Source organism: Notothenia rossii (genome assembly GCF_949606895.1).
Source record: "Notothenia rossii genome assembly, chromosome: 1".
In the NCBI taxonomy this organism is placed as follows: Eukaryota; Metazoa; Chordata; class Actinopteri; order Perciformes; family Nototheniidae; genus Notothenia; species Notothenia rossii.
Genome location: NC_136912.1, coordinates 95,908,848 through 95,932,264, shown reverse-complemented (window position 1 = coordinate 95,932,264; position 23,417 = coordinate 95,908,848). Strand labels below are relative to the sequence as shown.

The 23,417-nt window shown below is 42.1% G+C and overlaps 2 protein-coding genes across 2 annotated transcripts in view; both read left to right on the top strand.

The window, feature by feature from the left end:
• The window catches only part of stil (STIL centriolar assembly protein), a 20,550-nt gene extending 15,051 nt beyond the window's left edge, over positions 1 to 5,499 (top strand). Inside the window, 5 exon segments of the mRNA XM_079651136.1 lie at positions 8 to 183; positions 1,688 to 1,778; positions 3,627 to 3,871; positions 4,638 to 5,071; positions 5,074 to 5,499. Coding sequence (XP_079507262.1) covers positions 8 to 183; positions 1,688 to 1,778; positions 3,627 to 3,871; positions 4,638 to 5,071; positions 5,074 to 5,183 — 1,056 coding nt within the window. The 3' untranslated portion in view covers positions 5,184 to 5,499.
• A 12,831-nt stretch (positions 5,500 to 18,330) lies between these two features.
• Positions 18,331 to 23,417, top strand: part of serpinc1 (serpin peptidase inhibitor, clade C (antithrombin), member 1) — an 18,919-nt gene continuing 13,832 nt past the window's right edge. Inside the window, exon 1 of the mRNA XM_079673804.1 lies at positions 18,331 to 18,476. The gene's annotated coding sequence lies outside the window, so the exon portion shown is untranslated. The remainder of the gene's footprint in view (positions 18,477 to 23,417) is intronic.

Here is a 23,417-nt window from a genome sequence, read left to right as displayed (position 1 = left end):
CCCATCTCATCTCCCTTCCTTCATCAGGAGGCTCCTCCCCCTTCCTCTTCCTCACCTCCCCCCTCCTCCTCCTCCTCCTGTAAACCCCCCTCACACACTTACCTGTCCGTCAGTGATCATGGAGTTGAGAGAAGTGACATCACAGGTCAGGAGGCCGCCTGCTCCCCCCCCCTCGCAGAACAGGTGAGACTGTTAGCATCTGTTAGGCATCTGTTAGCATCTGATAAGATAAGAAGTACTTTATTGATCCCAAATTGTGAAATGTTTGCGTTGCAGCAGCCTAAAAAGACAAGGCATTGTACCATAGAGAAATGAAAAGACTAGAAATAAGCAATCAAAACATCTCAATAGAAATAAGATAGTATTAATGTTAAATGTTGAATACACATTTACAGTAACAAATATAATGCAGGATGTTATATATACATATAGGGGTGTAACGGTTCACAAACATTTCGGTTCGGTACGTACCTCGGTTTTTAGGTCACGGTTCGTACGTTTTTCGGTACAGCAGAAAAAATTATCATAAAACATTTTTAGTTTTTTAAAATTATTATTAAACTCTGAATAATGTATTCACTCAAATAAATACAAAATATAATAAAATGAACATTAAGGTGCAGCATTTGGATGAACTGAGATCATCTGTATTTGAACTGTACTGTACTCGTACCTAAGCAGACAGTCTGACATTAGACTTGCTTTTCATTGTATTGTTTGTTTAAAGAAAGATGAACTTGTCCACGTTGCTTGCTGAAAGAGCAGATCTGCTGCACTAACAATGTCTCCTGCTGTGGAGAACAGCCTCTTAGGGACAGAGGTAGCAGATACAGCCAGGTAGCGCTTTGCTAACATGGCAACATAAGGAGATTTGGCGTTTGTAATAGCTTTGGCTCGGTCTGAACTAGTTGCGAGTGGTGGAGGCTTAAATGCTAGCGGGAGCTGGGTTTGCACTTCAGTCTTTTTTCTTTTGGTACCGTTGATATTCACGTTCGGGTGATGCCTTTTCAAATGAGTGAAAGTTTGATGTATTGCCAGCCGCGTAACCAATTTTAGTCGACAAACAGCTTTGGTTTGGTCCACCTGTCTTTGTCCGTCATCCTGTACGTAACTGCAAAACCAAAATGTTCCCAAACCGGAGACTTCAATGATGCTGGAGGTTTTTAGAGCTCAACTTTATCTGCGTTCGCCATTTGGACAGTTCATCAATTACTGACTAAATTTTGAACGCATCCCTGTGACCAGCTCTCATAGTATACCTCTCGTCCAATGAAATGACTTGCTCGCTCTATGACGCGTTGAACCCAATGTGAGCGAATTACTCTGAACGCTGCGACGCAGCACCTGAGATTACTTCCAAGAAGTTGTTCACATTCTCAATTTTTTACGTTTAACGTTATATTCTTTCAGTACACTTCGGTACACACATGTGGGTACGTGTACCGGTACGGGTACGTTACCGTTACACCCCTAATACACAAGTACGTGAGGAATGGAATATAAAATATATAATGTACAGTGTGAGTTTAAGTCCAGGTGATTGGTTAGAGTTATTGCAGAGTGTGTTCCTGTATGTGTCGATGCACCCTGTAGCCATGTGTGTTAGCATCTGTTAGCATCATTTAGAGCCGCTACAGGCATTGATCAGCTGTAGAGTTACATGTCTCCCCTGTTGTGTGTGGTTCAGCCTCAGCGGCCTGCAGAGCCCGGTTCTGGGGGAGAGTGTGAGCATGTACCAACCACAGGAGGAGCAGCAGAACTTCTACCAGAACCTCATGGTAACAACAACAACAACAACAACAACAACAACAACAACAACATGCAGGCTGTTCACGTGATGCTAGGAAACTGTAGATAATAATACCCTGCATACGTATTCAACTTATTCTTAAACTTACGCTTTAAAGGTCTCCTATTTGTAGGCCTATATTACTCCTTCACTCCTCTGTGAAGAGAGAGAACTCTCCCAGCAGATTCTCAGCTAAATGCTGCCGTGATGAAACTCCACATCGTGTTCCAAACCACATCAAGGATTCTCTCTGAGACAGGATGGAGCTCAAACTCTTTCTCTCTCGTGTAAGCCATGCTAATGTAAACACAGACCATATTACTCCAGAACACGTCTCATTGTTTCTGACCGCAACGTTTGTGATTGGCCCGTGGGGCTAAAGCCCGCCCACATTTTAGTAATGTGGTCATGAAGCAGCAAATCTGGATCAGCTCTGTTGTTCCCCCGTTTTTAGAGATGTGGGTACGGAGAAAAAGAGAGAGGGGTTTATTTCCTGATACTTTGAGAGTCTCCTGACACAACAGGGACACACCGGGGACTCACCGGGGACACATGGTGACACACCGGGGACACATGGTGATCGAGAGAAGACTTCACTTAGTGAGTCTCCTGACACACCGGGGACACATGGTGATGTAGAGAAGACATCACTATGTGAGTCTCCTGACACACCGGGGACTCACCGGGGACACATGGTGATGTAGAGAAGACATCACTTTGTGAGTCTCCTGACACACGGGGGGGACACCGGGGACACATGGTGATCTAGAGAAGACTTCACTTAGTGAGTCTCCTGACACACCGGGGACACATGGTGATGTAGAGAAGGCATCACTATGTGAGTCTCCTGACACACCGGGGACACATGGTGATGTAGAGAAGACATCACTTAGTGAGTCTCCTGACACACGGGGGGGACACCGGGGAAACATGGTGATCTAGAGAAGACATCACTTAGTGAGTCTCCTGACACACGGGGGGACACCGGGGACACATAGTGATGTAGAAAAGACATCACTTTGTGAGTCTCCTGACACACCGGGGACACACGTCGATCTAGAGAAGACATCACTTTGTGAGTCTCCTGACACGCGGGGGGGACACCGGGGACACATAGTGATGTAGAGAAGACATCACTTAGTGAGTCTCCTGACACACGGGGGGGACACATAGTGATGTAGAGAAGACATCACTTAGTGAGTCTCCTGACACACGGGGGGGACACCGGGGACACATAGTGATGTAGAAAAGACATCACTTTGTGAGTCTCCTGACACGCGGGGGGACACCGGGGACACATGGTGATCTAGAGAAGACATCACTTAGTGAGTCTCCTGACACACGGGGGGACACCGGGGACACATAGTGATGTAGAAAATACATCACTTTGTGAGTCTCCTGACACACCGGGGACACATGGTGATATAGAGAAGACATCAGGAAGTGAGTCTCTTGCCACACCGGGGACACATGGTGATCTAGAGAAGACATCACTTTGTGAGTCTCCTGACACACGGGGGACACATGGTGATGTAGAAAAGACATCAGGAAGTGAGTCTCCTGACACACCGGGGACACATGGTGATGTAGAGAAGACATCAGGAAGTGAGTCTCCTGACACACCGGGGACACATGGTGATGTAGAGAAGACATCAGGAAGTGAGTCTCCTGACACACCGGGGACACATGGTGATGTAGAGAAGACATCAGGAAGTGCATTTTGCATGATAGGAGACCTTTAAAGTTGGATCGTGGGTCTCAATCAAGCTCTACCCGAACATATCCCCACTAATAACTTAATTTCCAGTTCATGATTTCTTCCTCTCTGCGTCCACAGAGTCAGCTGACCAGCCGTCTGCAGGAGTCTGACAGTAAACAGGAAGTGGAGGAGTCCAGAAGGAGGAGCCTGTCAGTGGTTTCCTCCTCCTCTTCCTCCTCCTCCTCTTCCTCCAGGAGGAGGCAGAGTGGGGACCCGGTGCTCGAGGCCACCATGAGGCAGCTGCAGCAGCTCGGAGTGAACGTGGAGCAGGAAGGTCTGAGCGAGGCCAGCAGAGTCCTTCAGAACAGTATCGAGAGCAGCAGGTAACACATCGCCTGGTTCTGATATCGACTCATTAGTTCATAGATTATTTTGGGTTTTCTAATCTGATGAAATGTATTTGTGCATTTTGTTTTACAAGACATGGGACTTGACATGTGTTTTTTAAATCATTTTGAAACTGTAGTGTTTATGTTCTCCTGATGTTTCAGGTTCATATTAGTGTTCGGTGGCCCTCTGTCTGAAACAAGAGCCAAGAAAAACTCATCATTCATAGATTTTGAGAATTTCAAAAAATAGTGAGAAATAGTCGGAATTCTGAGAAACTCAGAAGAAAGCTGGAGTTTTAAGATTTTCAGAAAAAAATCAAATTCAGAATTTTGAGAATTTCAGAAAAATAATTGTAATTTCAGAAAAAAGTCTGAATTTTGAGATGTTAAAGAAAACAGTTAGAATTTCAGAAAACTCAGAGTTAAAATATTTTCAGAAGAAATCCGAATTTTCAAAAAAAAAGAGAACAGAATTGAGGAAAAAAGTCAAACGTTTAACATTTCAGAAAAAAGTTTGAATTTTGAGGAAAAAGTCACAATTTCTCATACAATGTATTATTATATATTGGAGCGCTAGCCAATAGAACTGTTCGATACAATCAAATGTATTTGTGCATTTAGTTTTACGAGACATGTGTTTATAAATACTTTTATACCTTTAAAGACTTGTAACATACTCTTGTCTTCTGTGTGTGTTTTCTCTCTCTCTCTCTCTCTCTCTCTCTCTCTCTCTCTCTCTCTCTCTCTCTCTCTCTCTCAGCACCCTGGCGAGCATCAACCCGGCGGCGGTTCTGTCCCGCCTCAGAGTCCCCTCGCCCTCGGCCAGCGCTCTGTTCCCCGGCCTCAGCGCTGATCTGAGTCTGGAGGCGAACGCCATCGCCCTGCGTTACCTGAGCGACTCTCAGCTCAGCAGGCTGTCTCTGGGGGGCCACGCCCCCTCACACCGAAGCCACGCCCCCTCCGCCGACGTCTCCCTGATGTCGCCTAGCAACATGTCCCTCGCCACCAGGAAGTACATGAAGCGATACGGGTTAATCGAGGAGGAAGATGGCGAGGAAGAGGAGGAAGATCGTCCTCCGCTGACCGAAGCTCTGAACTTGAGGCTCCTCCCACAAAGTCAGCTGATCCGAGAGCTGAGGCCCAAAATGCAGCTGTTAGTGGGAGGAGCTAAACCCAATGACGACGACAAGGAGAACTGCCCAGCAGGCGGCAATCTTTGATGAGGGCGAGCAGCCGTCAGACAGAAGGGTCGGTCGGGAACATCCTGGACCTGAGCCGCCTCCGACAGCTGCCCAAACTCTTCTGAAAAACTGGTGTTTATTAAATGGAGTGTGGACTCAAATTTCCTGGAGACCGCTGCTCAAACTCCAGACTAAAGCCCCCCCGAGACGAACACCAAGACACCAGACTAAAACCCCCGAGACGAACACCAAGACACCAGACTAAAACCTCCCGAGACGAACACCAAGCCACCAGACTAAAGCCCCCCGAGACAAACACCAAGACACCAGACTAAAACCCCCCGAGACGAACACCAAGACACCAGACTAAAACCCCCCGAGACGAACACCAAGACACCAGACTAAAACCCCCCGAGACAAACACCAAGACACCAGACTAAAACCCCCCGAGACGAACACCAAGACACCAGACTAAAACCCCCCAAGACGAACACCAAGACACCAGACTAAAACCCCCCGAGACGAACACCAAGACACCAGACTAAAACCCCCCGAGACGAACACCAAGACACCAGACTAAAACCCCCCGAGACAAACACCAAGACACCAGACTAAAACCCCCTGAGACAAACACCAAGACACCAGACTAAAACCCCCTGAGACAAACACCAAGACACCAGACTAAAACCCCCGAGACGAACACCAAGACACCAGACTAAAACCCCCTGAGACGAACACCAAGACACCAGACTAAAGCCCCCTGAGACGAACACCAAGACACCAGACTAAAACCCCCTGAGACGAACACCAAGACACCAGACTAAAACCCCCTGAGACAAACACCAAGACACCAGACTAAAACCCCCCGAGACGAACACCAAGACACCAGACTAAAACCCCCCGAGACGAACACCAAGACACCAGACTAAAACCCCCCGAGACGAACACCAAGACACCAGACTAAAACCCCCCGAGACTAACACCAAGACACCAGACTAAAACCCCCCGAGACGAACACCAAGACACCAGACTAAAACCCCCCGAGACGAACACCAAGACAACAGACTAAAACCCCCTGAGACAAACACCAAGACACCAGACTAAAACCCCCCGAGACGAACACCAAGACACCAGACTAAAACCCCCCGAGACAAACACCAAGACACCAGACTAAAACCCCCCGAGACGAACACCAAGACACCAGACTAAAACCCCCCGAGACGAACACCAAGACACCAGACTAAAACCCCCCGAGACGAACACCAAGACACCAGACTAAAACCCCCCGAGACGAACACCAAGACACCAGACTAAAACCCCCTGAGACAAACACTAAAACCCCCCGAGACGAACACCAAGACACCAGACTAAAACCCCCCGAGACGAACACCAAGACACCAGACTAAAACCCCCCGAGACGAACACCAAGACACCAGACTAAAACCCCCCGAGACGAACACCAAGACACCAGACTAAAACCCCCCGAGACAAACACCAAGACACCAGACTAAAACCCCCCGAGACAAACACCAAGACACCAGACTAAAACCCCCCGAGACGAACACCAAGACACCAGACTGAAACCCCCCGAGACGAACACCAAGACACCAGACTAAAACCCCCTGAGACAAACACTGAAACCCCCCGAGACGAACACCAAGACACCAGACTGAAACCCCCCGAGACGAACACCAAGACACCAGACTAAAACCCCCCGAGACGAACACCAAGACACCAGACTAAAACCCCCCGAGACGAACACCAAGACACCAGACTAAAACCCCCCGAGACAAACACCAAGACACCAGACTAAAACCCCCCGAGACAAACACCAAGACACCAGACTAAAACCCCCCGAGACAAACACCAAGACACCAGACTAAAACCCCCCGAGACGAACACCAAGACACCAGACTAAAACCCCCTGAGACAAACACTAAAACCCCCTGAGACGAACACCAAGACACCAGACTAAAACCCCCTGAGACAAACACTAAAACCCCCTGAGACGAACACCAAGACACCAGACTAAAACCCCCCGAGACGAACACCAAGACACCAGACTAAAACCCCCCGAGACAAACACCAAGACACCAGACTAAAACCCCCCGAGACAAACACCAAGACACCAGACTAAAACCCCCCGAGACAAACACCAAGACACCAGACTAAAACCCCCCGAGACGAACACCAAGACACCAGACTAAAACCCCCCGAGACAAACACCAAGACACCAGACTGAAACCCCCTGAGACGAACACCAAGACACCAGACTAAAACCCCCCGAGACGAACACCAAGACACCAGACTAAAACCCCCCGAGACAAACACCAAGACACCAGACTAAAACCCCCTGAGACAAACACTAAAACCCCCTGAGACGAACACCAAGACACCAGACTAAAACCCCCTGAGACAAACACTAAAACCCCCTGAGACGAACACCAAGACACCAGACTAAAACCCCCTGAGACGAACACCAAGACACCAGACTAAAGCCCCCCGAGACAAACACCAAGACTCCAGAAACCAGATGTGTTAAGGGGCTTTTAAAGACTCTAATTTATTTAATCCAGTCTGGGGTTAAAGCCGCCTCCAACAGCTGCTCAAACGCTTCTGATTGAGCAACATTTTCATTTATTAAGTGCCCAAACTCCAGTTCAAACTCCAGACTGAAACCCCCTCGGACAAAGACCAAGACACCAGAAACCAGTCGACTCAAAGGTGCTTTAAAAACAATCTTTGACATGACTTTAAAAACATTTTTTGTTTAAATGGAATCTGATGCTTGCTTTGGTTTCACTGAAAACTCCCTGAAACCAGCCGACTCATCAGACAGCTGAGACACACTCTCCAAGACATGAGCTAAATCACCAGCTGTCTCATCGGTACTTTTAACTTTAAGTGTTATTTTTTTGTATGGAGTCTGGTGCCAAACCCCCATGAGACAGCCTGACTCCAGATCAAACACCAGGCTGAAATATGCGGCAAGCTGTTTCAACGCTGTTAAAAACTCATTTCTTTATTTAATTGAATCTTGTGTCAAAGCTTTCCACACCTGCCCAAACTCCTCTGATCTCACCTGAAACACCTGGAGACAAAACACCTGGAGACAAAACACCTGGAGACAAACACCTGGGGACAAACACCTGGGGACAAACACCTGGGGACAAACACCTGGAGACAAACACCTGGAGACAAAACACCTGGAGACAAAACACCTGGAGACCAGCTGTCTCAAATGATCTGGGGACTTTAAAAGTGTTCATTTTTGTAATTGAATATGTAGCTTGGTTTGTTTTGACTCAAAACACCTGGAGACAAAACACCTGGAGACAAAACACCTGGAGACAAAACACCAGCTGTCTCAAATGATCTGGGGACTTCTTGATGGTGCCAAATCCCCAGAGAAGCTAAGCCAACGTTAGCATCGAACAGAAACTCAGATTTGAACCTCAAACTGAAACTTTATTGACTGTTTTAACTGCTCTGATATAAGAGCAGTGAAAACAGTCAATAATGTAAATGCAGTCGTGTGTGCGTGTGCGTGTGTGTGTGTGTGTGTGTGCGTGTGTGTGTGATGATTTTCAAAATCTAAACCCTAAAAACGTTTTCACTCGTTTTCAAAAACCTGCTGGAATTGTTTTTGTATTTTTCACATTTCAGCGTGTAAATGTAATGTTTTTATTATATTATTATTATTTTGTCGTCACTTCCTGTTTTAATGTGAAATGTCCTTTGCACATGTTTTATTTTATATTTATGATTTCACAAATAAAATTCATAATTCTTTTAATGCATTTTTTCTTATTTATATTCAACTTCAGTCCCGACGTAAAGCTTCTAAATATTATTAAATGCACCTATTATCCTCCTCTTCATCAATGTATCACAGGTCTCAGATATATCCAGAGCCTGTGTCTGATTGGCTGAAACAACGAACAGATCATTGCAGCATTACCCATAATCCCCTCTGTTTCAGCCCTGTTTCCAAAGTGCTGAATCTCTGCCCGTTTCTCAATCGCGAGGATGCTTGCTTGGTAGCACATGTCTTCCGAGTCACTTCCTTCAGAAGCGAGGCAAGAATCCTTCCTAGCATTCGGAAAACGAAGAGTGGAACAGGCTAGCAAGTGTGCAGGTGTGCGTCACATGAGAGGCCCCGCCTTACATTTTCCTCCACAGATTTGGGGAAATTGGTCCGTGTGCAAAGCATTGTGGGGATTTGAAGGACGCGAAGTCTACCCATGTGCAGCCTCGAAATTACCCCCAAACCAAGGACGCGGCCTCGGTGGAATTCCAAGTATGCTGGAGATTGGAACAGTCCTTCGGCGGCACTCGATGACGTAGCATCCTTGAAATATTGGCTTGGAAGCCAGTTTCCTCGAGATTGAGAAACGGCCTCTGTCTGTTACTTTGGATGAAAAATAAGGAGCCCCTCCCCACGCCCCTCTGATTGAGATTTGGTTAAGAACACAATAGCCGCTTTCACACCAAATACTTTGCCGTACTTAGTAGCTTGGCTAAGCTAACGCACTATATGCTCCGACTGTCCACACTCACAACAACGGCCTACAGACAGAAATAAACCAGCGACTGTATTCGCCATGACACAGTCTGTGGTTTGTACTTGTTTAACTTTTGTCTAGTTTCTGAACAGCAGGGCCGTTTCTTCCTATAGGCGGACTATGCAGATGCCCCCATGGCCACTAGGGGGCCCCCAAGCTGAACGTTTTTTTGTTTTTTTTAATTCATCCAAAAAACAAAAAAAGGATGATTCATACACACAAAGATGAACAAAATTAGTAGAACCGGGAGGGCTGAAGCGTAGCTTATGGAAAGTAGCCCTCCCGTGCATCATCCTAATACAACATCTGCATTATTGCATCAAAAATGTATAGAAATGAAGGAGTACAAAGAAATAAAGAAAACAGGAGAAAAAATGTAATAAAAGTTAGGGCAGGAAAACAATAAATGCATATATATGTATACAGTATATATATATACGAAAACTAGATATAGGGTCATTTTCTGCACATGTCAATAGCAGTTTCAGGTATCTTTTTTTGGAAATGAAAATACTATATATAAATATATACATATGTACACATGTACTTGGCAAATGAATAATAATAATAATATATGCATAATTGAATATAAACATTGTGAACACTTATTTTCAAGTGATTTTTTTTACATTAATATGTTCACGCTGTGGTTTGGAACTGCTTTTTAATGTTATTAGGCATTTTGTTATGGACGATGTTGTGCATAATCAGTACTGTTTTAAGCTGTACTATGAACACATTTTAATAGATTGAGGTTTTTTTAAATATGGGAGTTGTGTGTTCATATTTACCAACACCACAGACTATTCGTAATACTTTTTTTTGGGATGTTATTATTTTTTGTAGATTTGTTGAGTACGTGTTTCCCCATATTTCGGAGCAGTAGTAAAGGTAAGGGAGAAATAGACTGCTATAAACAGTATCTTTTCTTCAAGAATGTTCTTAGTATGATACAAAATACCTGTTGTTTTTGACAGTTTAGTCTGTACATAATTTATATGGTGCTTCCGATTGAGTTTTTTGTCAACGAGCAGTCCTAAAAATGTACATGCACCAACTTTTTCTATCTCGGTATTGCAAATCCGTATAATAGTCATTTCTACTCTCAGAGTCTCAGAGTTTGAATTGAATAACATGTCATTTGTTTTGGCCACATTAAGGGATCATTTATTAACCGCAAACCAGTTACATAGTATTTCTAATTGTGCATTCACAATTTTAACAAGATCGCAAAGATTATGATGGGAGCAGAGAATTCAAAGTTCAGGTTCAGCCTCAATATATTTGGGGATATATGTGTGTGTGTGTGTGTGCGTGTGTGTGTGATGATTTTCAAAATCTAAACCCTAAAAACGTTTTCACTCGTTTTCAAAAACCTGCTGGAATTGTTTTTGTATTTTTCACATTTCAGCGTGTAAATGTAATGTTTTTATTATATTATTATTATTTTGTCGTCACTTCCTGTTTTAATGTGAAATGTCCTTTGCACATGTTTTATTTTATATTTATGATTTCACAAATAAAATTCATAATTCTTTTAATGCATTTTTTCTTATTTATATTAAACTTCAGTCCCGACGTAAAGCTTCTAAATATTATTAAATGCACCTATTATCCTCCTCTTCATCAATGTATCACAGGTCTCAGATATATCCAGAGCCTGTGTCTGATTGGCTGAAACAACGAACAGATCATTGCAGCATTACCCATAATCCCCTCTGTTTCAGCCCTGTTTCCAAAGTGCTGAATCTCTGCCCGTTTCTCAATCGCGAGGATGCTTGCTTGGTAGCACATGTCTTCCGAGTCACTTCCTTCAGAAGCGAGGCAAGAATCCTTCCTAGCATTCGGAAAACGAAGAGTGGAACAGGCTAGCAAGTGTGCAGGTGTGCGTCACATGAGAGGCCCCGCCTTACATTTTCCTCCACAGATTTGGGGAAATTGGTCCGTGTGCAAAGCATTGTGGGGATTTGAAGGACGCGAAGTCTACCCATGTGCAGCCTCGAAATTACCCCCAAACCAAGGACGCGGCCTCGGTGGAATTCCAAGTATGCTGGAGATTGGAACAGTCCTTCGGCGGCACTCGATGACGTAGCATCCTTGAAATATTGGCTTGGAAGCCAGTTTCCTCGAGATTGAGAAACGGCCTCTGTCTGTTACTTTGGATGAAAAATAAGGAGCCCCTCCCCACGCCCCTCTGATTGAGATTTGGTTAAGAACACAATAGCCGCTTTCACACCAAATACTTTGCCGTACTTAGTAGCTTGGCTAAGCTAACGCACTATATGCTCCGACTGTCCACACTCACAACAACGGCCTACAGACAGAAATAAACCAGCGACTGTATTCGCCATGACACAGTCTGTGGTTTGTACTTGTTTAACTTTTGTCTAGTTTCTGAACAGCAGGGCCGTTTCTTCCTATAGGCGGACTATGCAGATGCCCCCATGGCCACTAGGGGGCCCCCAAGCTGAACGTTTTTTTGTTTTTTTTAATTCATCCAAAAAACAAAAAAAGGATGATTCATACACACAAAGATGAACAAAATTAGTAGAATCGGGAGGGCTGAAGCGTAGCTTATGGAAAGTAGCCCTCCCGTGCATCATCCTAATACAACATCTGCATTATTGCATCAAAAATGTATAGAAATGAAGGAGTACAAAGAAATAAAGAAAACAGGAGAAAAAATGTAATAAAAGTTAGGGCAGGAAAACAATAAATGCATATATATGTATACAGTATATATATATACGAAAACTAGATATAGGGTCATTTTCTGCACATGTCAATAGCAGTTTCAGCTATCTTTTTTTGGAAATGAAAATACTATATATAAATATATACATATGTACACATGTACTTGGCAAATGAATAATAATAATAATATATGCATAATTGAATATAAACATTGTGAACACTTATTTTCAAGTGATTTTTTTTACATTAATATGTTCACGCTGTGGTTTGGAACTGCTTTTTAATGTTATTAGGCATTTTGTTATGGACGATGTTGTGCATAATCAGTACTGTTTTAAGCTGTACTATGAACACATTTTAATAGATTGAGGTTTTTTTAAATATGGGAGTTGTGTGTTCATATTTACCAACACCACAGACTATTCGTAATACTTTTTTTTGGGATGTTATTATTTTTTGTAGATTTGTTGAGTACGTGTTTCCCCATATTTCGGAGCAGTAGTAAAGGTAAGGGAGAAATAGACTGCTATAAACAGTATCTTTTCTTCAAGAATGTTCTTAGTATGATACAAAATACCTGTTGTTTTTGACAGTTTAGTCTGTACATAATTTATATGGTGCTTCCGATTGAGTTTTTTGTCAACGAGCAGTCCTAAAAATGTACATGCACCAACTTTTTCTATCTCGGTATTGCAAATCCGTATAATAGTCATTTCTACTCTCAGAGTCTCAGAGTTTGAATTGAATAACATGTCATTTGTTTTGGCCACATTAAGGGATCATTTATTAACCGCAAACCAGTTACATAGTATTTCTAATTGTGCATTCACAATTTTAACAAGATCGCAAAGATTATGATGGGAGCAGAGAATTCAAAGTTCAGGTTCAGCCTCAATATATTTGGGGATATATGTGTGTGTGTGTGTGTGCGTGTGTGTGTGATGATTTTCAAAATCTAAACCCTAAAAACGTTTTCACTCGTTTTCAAAAACCTGCTGGAATTGTTTTTGTATTTTTCACATTTCAGCGTGTAAATGTAATGTTTTTATTATATTATTATTATTTTGTCGTCACTTCCTGTTTTAATGTGAAATGTCCTTTGCACATGTTTTATTTTATATTTATGATTTCACAAATAAAATTCATAATTCTTTTAATGCATTTTTTCTTATTTATATTCAACTTCAGTCCCGACGTAAAGCTTCTAAATATTATTAAATGCACCTATTATCCTCCTCTTCATCAATGTATCACAGGTCTCAGATATATCCAGAGCCTGTGTCTGATTGGCTGAAACAACGAACAGATCATTGCAGCATTACCCATAATCCCCTCTGTTTCAGCCCTGTTTCCAAAGTGCTGAATCTCTGCCCGTTTCTCAATCGCGAGGATGCTTGCTTGGTAGCACATGTCTTCCGAGTCACTTCCTTCAGAAGCGAGGCAAGAATCCTTCCTAGCATTCGGAAAACGAAGAGTGGAACAGGCTAGCAAGTGTGCAGGTGTGCGTCACATGAGAGGCCCCGCCTTACATTTTCCTCCACAGATTTGGGGAAATTGGTCCGTGTGCAAAGCATTGTGGGGATTTGAAGGACGCGAAGTCTACCCATGTGCAGCCTCGAAATTACCCCCAAACCAAGGACGCGGCCTCGGTGGAATTCCAAGTATGCTGGAGATTGGAACAGTCCTTCGGCGGCACTCGATGACGTAGCATCCTTGAAATATTGGCTTGGAAGCCAGTTTCCTCGAGATTGAGAAACGGCCTCTGTCTGTTACTTTGGATGAAAAATAAGGAGCCCCTCCCCACGCCCCTCTGATTGAGATTTGGTTAAGAACACAATAGCCGCTTTCACACCAAATACTTTGCCGTACTTAGTAGCTTGGCTAAGCTAACGCACTATATGCTCCGACTGTCCACACTCACAACAACGGCCTACAGACAGAAATAAACCAGCGACTGTATTCGCCATGACACAGTCTGTGGTTTGTACTTGTTTAACTTTTGTCTAGTTTCTGAACAGCAGGGCCGTTTCTTCCTATAGGCGGACTATGCAGATGCCCCCATGGCCACTAGGGGGCCCCCAAGCTGAACGTTTTTTTGTTTTTTTTAATTCATCCAAAAAACAAAAAAAGGATGATTCATACACACAAAGATGAACAAAATTAGTAGAATCGGGAGGGCTGAAGCGTAGCTTATGGAAAGTAGCCCTCCCGTGCATCATCCTAATACAACATCTGCATTATTGCATCAAAAATGTATAGAAATGAAGGAGTACAAAGAAATAAAGAAAACAGGAGAAAAAATGTAATAAAAGTTAGGGCAGGAAAACAATAAATGCATATATATGTATACAGTATATATATATACGAAAACTAGATATAGGGTCATTTTCTGCACATGTCAATAGCAGTTTCAGCTATCTTTTTTTGGAAATGAAAATACTATATATAAATATATACATATGTACACATGTACTTGGCAAATGAATAATAATAATAATATATGCATAATTGAATATAAACATTGTGAACACTTATTTTCAAGTGATTTTTTTTACATTAATATGTTCACGCTGTGGTTTGGAACTGCTTTTTAATGTTATTAGGCATTTTGTTATGGACGATGTTGTGCATAATCAGTACTGTTTTAAGCTGTACTATGAACACATTTTAATAGATTGAGGTTTTTTTAAATATGGGAGTTGTGTGTTCATATTTACCAACACCACAGACTATTCGTAATACTTTTTTTTGGGATGTTATTATTTTTTGTAGATTTGTTGAGTACGTGTTTCCCCATATTTCGGAGCAGTAGTAAAGGTAAGGGAGAAATAGACTGCTATAAACAGTATCTTTTCTTCAAGAATGTTCTTAGTATGATACAAAATACCTGTTGTTTTTGACAGTTTAGTCTGTACATAATTTATATGGTGCTTCCGATTGAGTTTTTTGTCAACGAGCAGTCCTAAAAATGTACATGCACCAACTTTTTCTATCTCGGTATTGCAAATCCGTATAATAGTCATTTCTACTCTCAGAGTCTCAGAGTTTGAATTGAATAACATGTCATTTGTTTTGGCCACATTAAGGGATCATTTATTAACCGCAAACCAGTTACATAGTATTTCTAATTGTGCATTCACAATTTTAACAAGATCGCAAAGATTATGATGGGAGCAGAGAATTCAAAGTTCAGGTTCAGCCTCAATATATTTGGGGAGAATTGAAATGAGCCGTCTTTATTTGTAGACATCCAAGCCCCCTCCTGTGTTCGGTGAAGCATTATATGCTTAAAAATCCAATGTAGGATATAAACACAACTAAACTGCAATGATAGCAAAGCTGTGGCTTGTGTTTTTGGGGTAATAAAGTCCAAATCATTGTTGGGCTGTCAGCCAATGAGTGATGTATGAGGAAGGTGAGAAATGTAAATTAAACATTGTTGAGAAAATGCTGCATCTCTTGCATTTATTGACATAGAGGAGCATTATTGTTTACCTTTTTAATATCATTTTTTGTAATTTTCAATTGCTTGGTTTTCGTGAAATTAGCCTGTTTTCCTATTAAAGTGTAACAGATTGATGCATCTCCACAGATATTCTTAAAGGCTTCGGAATCCCCCCCCCCATTGTAGTTACAAAAACTGTAAAAACTAGGGCCCCAAAACAGTATCTTGCATAGGGCCCCCAAAAAGCTAGAAACGGCCCTGCTGAACAGATAAGAGGAGCTCTGAGGGCTAACAGCTAACTGCTGATGTTGGTTTGATGTTTTTCTCAATTTAGATGAAGTCACGGCTCCGCCTACACTGCGTTACTATAGTTACTGCCCCAGCTACTACACTGTAATGGAAACGCAGCATAAAGTGTGCCTGGCCTAACAAGGCCCAACTATACCGTACTAAGCCGAGCGAGGCCCTGCAGTGGAAGTGCGCCATAAGAAGAGCCGGCTCCCAAACGGATCTTCATGTTACCACAGTTTACCACGGAGCCTCAGTTTCACCGCTGCGAGGCTCCGGCGCTCGCAGTTCACGCGCGCGTGCTCCACTAGCACCGGCCAGTACACTTTCCGTCACAGGAACACGCTTTGAGCGATGTCCTTTTCCTTTTCGTCATTTCAAGCGATAAAAACTTGATCTTCTCTCGAATTATTATTTTTTTCAAATGACGGCAAGACGCCCCCCTGGCGGAAACGGGACAAAAAGTGAGGGAATCTTTGTTCCTGAAACTTTCAGAGTCTCTTTCCACAGAGGGGACACATGTTGATGTAGAAGAGACATGGAGAAGAGGGGACACATGTTGATGTAGAAGAGACATGAAGAAGAGGGGACACATGTTGATGTAGAAGAGACATGAAGAAGAGGGGACACATGTCGATGTAGAAGAGACATGAAGAAGAGGGGACACATGTTGATGTAGAAGAGACATGAAGAAGAGGGGACACATGTTGATGTAGAAGAGACATGAAGAAGAGGGGACACATGTTGATGTAGAAGAGACATGAAGAAGAGGGGACACGTGTTGATGTAGAAGAGACATGAAGAAGAGGGGACATATGTTGATGTAGAAGAGACATGAAGAAGAGGGGACACATGTTGATGTAGAAGAGACATGAAGAAGAGGGGACACGTGTTGATGTAGAAGAGACATGAAGAAGAGGGGACACATGTTGATGTAGAAGAGACATGAAGAAGAGGGGACACATGTTGATGTAGAAGAGACATGGAGAAGAGGGGACACATGTTGATGTAGAAGAGACATGAAGAAGAGGGGACACGTGTTGATGTAGAAGAGACGTGAAGAAGAGGGGACACGTGTTGATGTAGAAGAGACATGAAGAAGAGGGGACACATGTTGATGTAGAAGAGACGTGAAGAAGAGGGAAATAGCATGCGTTTGTCCCTTAAAAAAGCAAACGGTAGATTTGGTAGAAAATAGTCAAATAAGTTCATGTTAAATCCAGAACTCGTGCTGATGCAAAAATAAAAGCAGGATTTAATAAATTGTGTTTTTATTGGTTTTAATGTGGACATTTTGACTGATACGTTATTATTACACTCTTAATAAGTCGTAAGCATTAACACACACAACATTAGTGAATCATTTGGAAATGACTGATGTGACTTGTGAAGAACACGGGGGTTAGATCATTCAACATCTTCAAGAATATTAAGAAATACGGTGTTTTCCTGCTTACACTGAAATATGGTGGAGCTGAAAGATGCTTTGCATGTTTTAAAGTGTGTGTTTCTGCTCTGGTTGTGTGTGTCTGCTCTGGTTGTGTGTTTCTGCTCTGGTTGTGTGTTTCTGCTCTGGTTGTGTGTTTCTGCTCTGGTTGTGTGTGTCTGCTCTGGTTGTGTGTGTCTGCTCTGGTTGTGTGTGTCTGTTCTGGTTGTGTGTTTCTGCTCTGGTTGTGTGTGTCTGCTCTGGTTGTGTGTGTCTGTTCTGGTTGTGTGTTTCTGCTCTGGTTGTGTGTTTTCTGTGTGTCTGCTCTGGTTGTGTGTTCCTGCTCTGGTTGTGTGTTTTCTGTGTGTCTGCTCTGGTTGTGTGTGTCTGCTCTGGTTGTGTGTTTCTGCTCTGGTTGTGTGTTTTCTGTGTGTGTCTGGTTGTGTGTTTAATGCAGGAACATAATGTGTTTTAACCCGCTGATGTGTGTCTTCTTGCTCTGCTTGTGTTTTCTGTGTATTCTTGCTGTGCTTGTGTTTCTTTGTGTGTGTATTTGTACTTTGGTTGTGGTTGTGTGTTTTTCTGCATGTTAAGTGTGTGTTTGTGTCTGGTTGTGTGTGTGTGTGTGTGTGTGTGTGTGTGTGTGTGTGTGTGTGTGTGTCTGTCTGTCTGTCTGTCTGTCTGTCTGTCTGTCTGTCTGTCTGTCTGTCTGTCTGTCTGTCTGTCTGTCTGTCTATCTGTCTGTCTGTCTGTCTGTGTGTGTGTGTGTGTGTGTGTGTGTGTGTGTGTGTGTGTGTGTGTGTGTGTGTGTGTGTGTGTGTGTGTGTGTGTGTGTGTGTGTGTGTGTGTGTGTGTGTGTGTGTGTGTGTGTGTGTTGTGTAATGTCCTGCTGGTATTGATCCGGATTAAAGGTTGCATTTCTCTGCTCTGAGGGACACTGACCTGAGTTCAGATCACTCTTCGCAGCGACCCGTCTGAACAACACCGTCTACCTGCACAGGTAACACTCACACACTCATTACACACTCATTACACACTCATTGCACACGTTGTAATGAGTGTGTACTATTTTAGTTACAGTTCAAAGATCCTGTTGTTTTCTGTTATTTTATTTTAATCAGAATCAGGTTTATCTCCAGGTCGTTCTAAACTATTTTAATAACACTATAGTATTATTAAAAAAAAAAATGTGTCAACATTGTGTGCATTAATGCAATGTATTGTTTTGTTTGTGTTTTTTAAATAAATGTTTCTTATTCTGAAATATTTTGTATGGGGTTTACATTGCAGTTGCTATTCTATAATAAATAATTATATATAAACAGAGACATTATAAAAAAAAAAAAGTAAGCATGTACAAATATTTGCATTATAATAAATACAAATCTAAAAAACACAATTCATCTTTTTAGATTGATGCTAAAAAATAGGATCTATCATTTAAGTTTGTGAAAAAATGCAAAATATAAATGAATTAATTCAGTATAAATGCCAGTACTCTCAAAAAGTACATTTTAAAAGTTTAATCTTAAAATATTGCTAAAAGTCTAAAAGATTAGAAGCGGTATAAATATATATTTGAGGCTCAGGTTGTTGAATAATGTTGTCTAAAAAGGAAATTCAATTTAACATCTGCAATTCATCGGAATATTCTTGTTTTTAGCTCTAAATTCTGAACGTTACAAGAGTACGGAATTTTATTTATAGAAATATGTAGAGACATTTTTTTTTGTCTGGCTTTATTGTTTGAATGTGAAATTAAAACCTGTGAGATAGTGTGTGTGTGTGTGTGTGTGTGTGTGTGTGTGTGTGTGTGTGTGTGTGTGTGTGTGTGTGTGCGTGCGTGCGTGTGTGTGTGTGTGTGTGTTCAGTGTGGGTGTTTGTTTGTTCAGTGTGTGTTTGTTATTCAGGTACTTGCGTGTGCATAAAGGTTATTGATGTTGGAGGGAAACTGTCCTAAAGAGAATATCGTAAAAGTATGCACATTTTCCTGCTGATTCAGGACATTCCTACACTCTGTTTGATGTGTATATCAGTATGTAGTGTCTCTACTTTAAAGAGTCCTCTCCTGCTGATGTTCAGGTGTATATCAGTATGTAGTGTCTCTACTTTAAAGAGTCCTCTCCTGCTGATGTTCAGGTGTATATCAGTATGTAGTGTCTCTACTTTAAAGAGTCCTCTCCTGCTGATGTTCAGGTGTATATCAGTATGTAGTGTCTCTACTTTAAAGAGTCCTCTCCTGCTGATGTTCAGGTGTAGATCAGTATGTAGTGTCTCTACTTTAAAGAGTCCTCTCCTGCTGATGTTCAGGTGTATATCAGTATGTAGTGTCTCTACTTTAAAGAGTCCTCTCCTGCTGATGTTCAGGTGTATATCAGTATGTAGTGTCTCTACTTTAAAGAGTCCTCTCCTGCTGATGTTCAGGTGTAGATCAGTATGTAGTGTCTCTACTTTAAAGAGTCCTCTCCTGCTGATGTTCAGGTGTATATCAGTATGTAGTGTCTCTACTTTAAAGAGTCCTCTCCTGCTGATGTTCAGGTGTATATCAGTATGTAGTGTCTCTACTTTAAAGAGTCCTCTCCTGCTGATGTTCAGGTGTATATCAGTATGTAGTGTCTCTACTTTAAAGAGTCCTCTCCTGCTGATGTTCAGGTGTAGATCAGTATGTAGTGTCTCTACTTTAAAGAGTCCTCTCCTGCTGATGTTCAGGTGTATATCAGTATGTAGTGTCTCTACTTTAAAGAGTCCTCTCCTGCTGATGTTCAGGTGTATATCAGTATGTAGTGTCTCTACTTTAAAGAGTCCTCTCCTGCTGATGTTCAGGTGTAGATCAGTATGTAGTGTCTCTACTTTAAAGAGTCCTCTCCTGCTGATGTTCAGGTGTATATCAGTATGTAGTGTCTCTACTTTAAAGAGTCCTCTCCTGCTGATGTTCAGGTGTATATCAGTATGTAGTGTCTCTACTTTAAAGAGTCCTCTCCTGCTGATGTTCAGGTGTATATCAGTATGTAGTGTCTCTACTTTAAAGAGTCCTCTCCTGCTGATGTTCAGGTGTAGATCAGTATGTAGTGTCTCTACTTTAAAGAGTCCTCTCCTGCTGATGTTCAGGTGTATATCAGTATGTAGTGTCTCTACTTTAAAGAGTCCTCTCCTGCTGATGTTCAGGTGTATATCAGTATGTAGTGTCTCTACTTTAAAGAGTCCTCTCCTGCTGATGTTCAGGTGTAGATCAGTATGTAGTGTCTCTACTTTAAAGAGTCCTCTCCTGCTGATGTTCAGGTGTATATCAGTATGTAGTGTCTCTACTTTAAAGAGTCCTCTCCTGCTGATGTTCAGGTGTATATCAGTATGTAGTCTCTCTACTTTAAAGAGTCCTCTCCTGCTGATGTTCAGGTGTATATCAGTATGTAGTGTCTCTACTTTAAAGAGTTCTCTCCTGCTGGTGTTCAGGTGTATATCAGTATGTAGTGTCTCTACTTTAAAGAGTCCTCTCCTGCTGATGTTCAGGTGTATATCAGTATGTAGTGTCTCTACTTTAAAGAGTCCTCTCCTGCTGATGTTCAGGTGTAGATCAGTATGTAGTGTCTCTACTTTAAAGAGTCCTCTCCTGCTGATGTTCAGGTGTATATCAGTATGTAGTCTCTCTACTTTAAAGAGTCCTCTCCTGCTGATGTTCAGGTGTATATCAGTATGTAGTGTCTCTACTTTAAAGAGTCCTCTCCTGCTGATGTTCAGGTGTATATCAGTATGTAGTGTCTCTACTTTAAAGAGTCCTCTCCTGCTGATGTTCAGGTGTATATCAGTATGTAGTGTCTCTACTTTAAAGAGTTCTCTCCTGCTGGTGTTCAGGTGTATATCAGTGTGTAGTGTCTCTACTTTAAAGAGTCCTCTCCTGCTGATGTTCAGGTGTATATCAGTATGTAGTGTCTCTACTTTAAAGAGTCCTCTCCTGCTGATGTTCAGGTGTATATCAGTATGTAGTGTCTCTACTTTAAAGAGTCCTCTCCTGCTGATGTTCAGGTGCATATCAGTATGTAGTGTCTCTACTTTAAAGAGTCCTCTCCTGCTGATGTTCAGGTGTATATCAGTATGTAGTGTCTCTACTTTAAAGAGTCCTCTCCTGCTGATGTTCAGGTGTATATCAGTATGTAGTGTCTCTACTTTAAAGAGTCCTCTCCTGCTGATGTTCAGGTGTATATCAGTATGTAGTCTCTCTACTTTAAAGAGTCCTCTCCTGCTGATGTTCAGGTGTATATCAGTATGTAGTCTCTCTACTTTAAAGAGTCCTCTCCTGCTGATGTTCAGGTGTATATCAGTATGTAGTGTCTCTACTTTAAAGAGTCCTCTCCTGCTGATGTTCAGGTGTATATCAGTATGTAGTGTCTCTACTTTAAAGAGTCCTCTCCTGCTGATGTTCAGGTGTATATCAGTATGTAGTGTCTCTACTTTAAAGAGTTCTCTCCTGCTGGTGTTCAGGTGTATATCAGTGTGTAGTGTCTCTACTTTAAAGAGTCCTCTCCTGCTGATGTTCAGGTGTATATCAGTATGTAGTGTCTCTACTTTAAAGAGTCCTCTCCTGCTGATGTTCAGGTGTATATCAGTATGTAGTGTCTCTACTTTAAAGAGTCCTCTCCTGCTGATGTTCAGGTGCATATCAGTATGTAGTGTCTCTACTTTAAAGAGTCCTCTCCTGCTGATGTTCAGGTGTATATCAGTATGTAGTGTCTCTACTTTAAAGAGTCCTCTCCTGCTGATGTTCAGGTGTATATCAGTATGTAGTGTCTCTACTTTAAAGAGTCCTCTCCTGCTGATGTTCAGGTGTATATCAGTATGTAGTGTCTCTACTTTAAAGAGTCCTCTCCTGCTGATGTTCAGGTGTATATCAGTATGTAGTGTCTCTACTTTAAAGAGTCCTCTCCTGCTGATGTTCAGGTGTATATCAGTATGTAGTGTCTCTACTTTAAAGAGTCCTCTCCTGCTGATGTTCAGGTGTATATCAGTATGTAGTGTCTCTACTTTAAAGAGTCCTCTCCTGCTGATGTTCAGTTGTATATCAGTATGTAGTGTCTCTACTTTAAAGAGTCCTCTCCTGCTGATGTTCAGGTGTATATCAGTATGTAGTGTATCTACTTTAAAGAGTCCTCTCCTGCTGATGTTCAGGTATATATCAGTATGTAGTGTCTCTGCTTTAAAGAGTCCTCTCCTGCTGATGTCCAGGTGTATATCAGTATGTAGTGTCTCTACTTTAAAGAGTCCTCTCCTGCTGATGTTCAGGTGTATATCAGTATGTAGTGTCTCTACTTTAAAGAGTCCTCTCCTGCTGATGTTCAGGTGTATATCAGTATGTAGTGTCTCTACTTTAAAGAGTCCTCTCCTGCTGATGTTCAGGTATATATCAGTATGTAGTGTCTCTACTTTAAAGAGTCCTCTCCTGCTGATGTTCAGATGTATATCAGTATGTAGTGTTTCTACTTTAAAGAGTCCTCTCCTGCTGATGTTCAGGTGTATATCAGTATGTAGTGTCTCTACTTTAAAGAGTCCTCTCCTGCTGATGTTCAGGTGTATATCAGTATGTAGTGTCTCTACTTTAAAGAGTCCTCTCCTGCTGATGTTCAGGTGCATATCAGTATGTAGTGTCTCTACTTTAAAGAGTCCTCTCCTGCTGATGTTCAGGTGTATATCAGTATGTAGTGTCTCTACTTTAAAGAGTCCTCTCCTGCTGATGTTCAGGTGTATATCAGTATGTAGTGTCTCTACTTTAAAGAGTCCTCTCCTGCTGATGTTCAGGTGTATATCAGTATGTAGTGTCTCTACTTTAAAGAGTCCTCTCCTGCTGATGTTCAGGTGTATATCAGTATGTAGTGTCTCTACTTTAAAGAGTCCTCTCCTGCTGATGTTCAGGTGTATATCAGTATGTAGTCTCTCTACTTTAAAGAGTCCT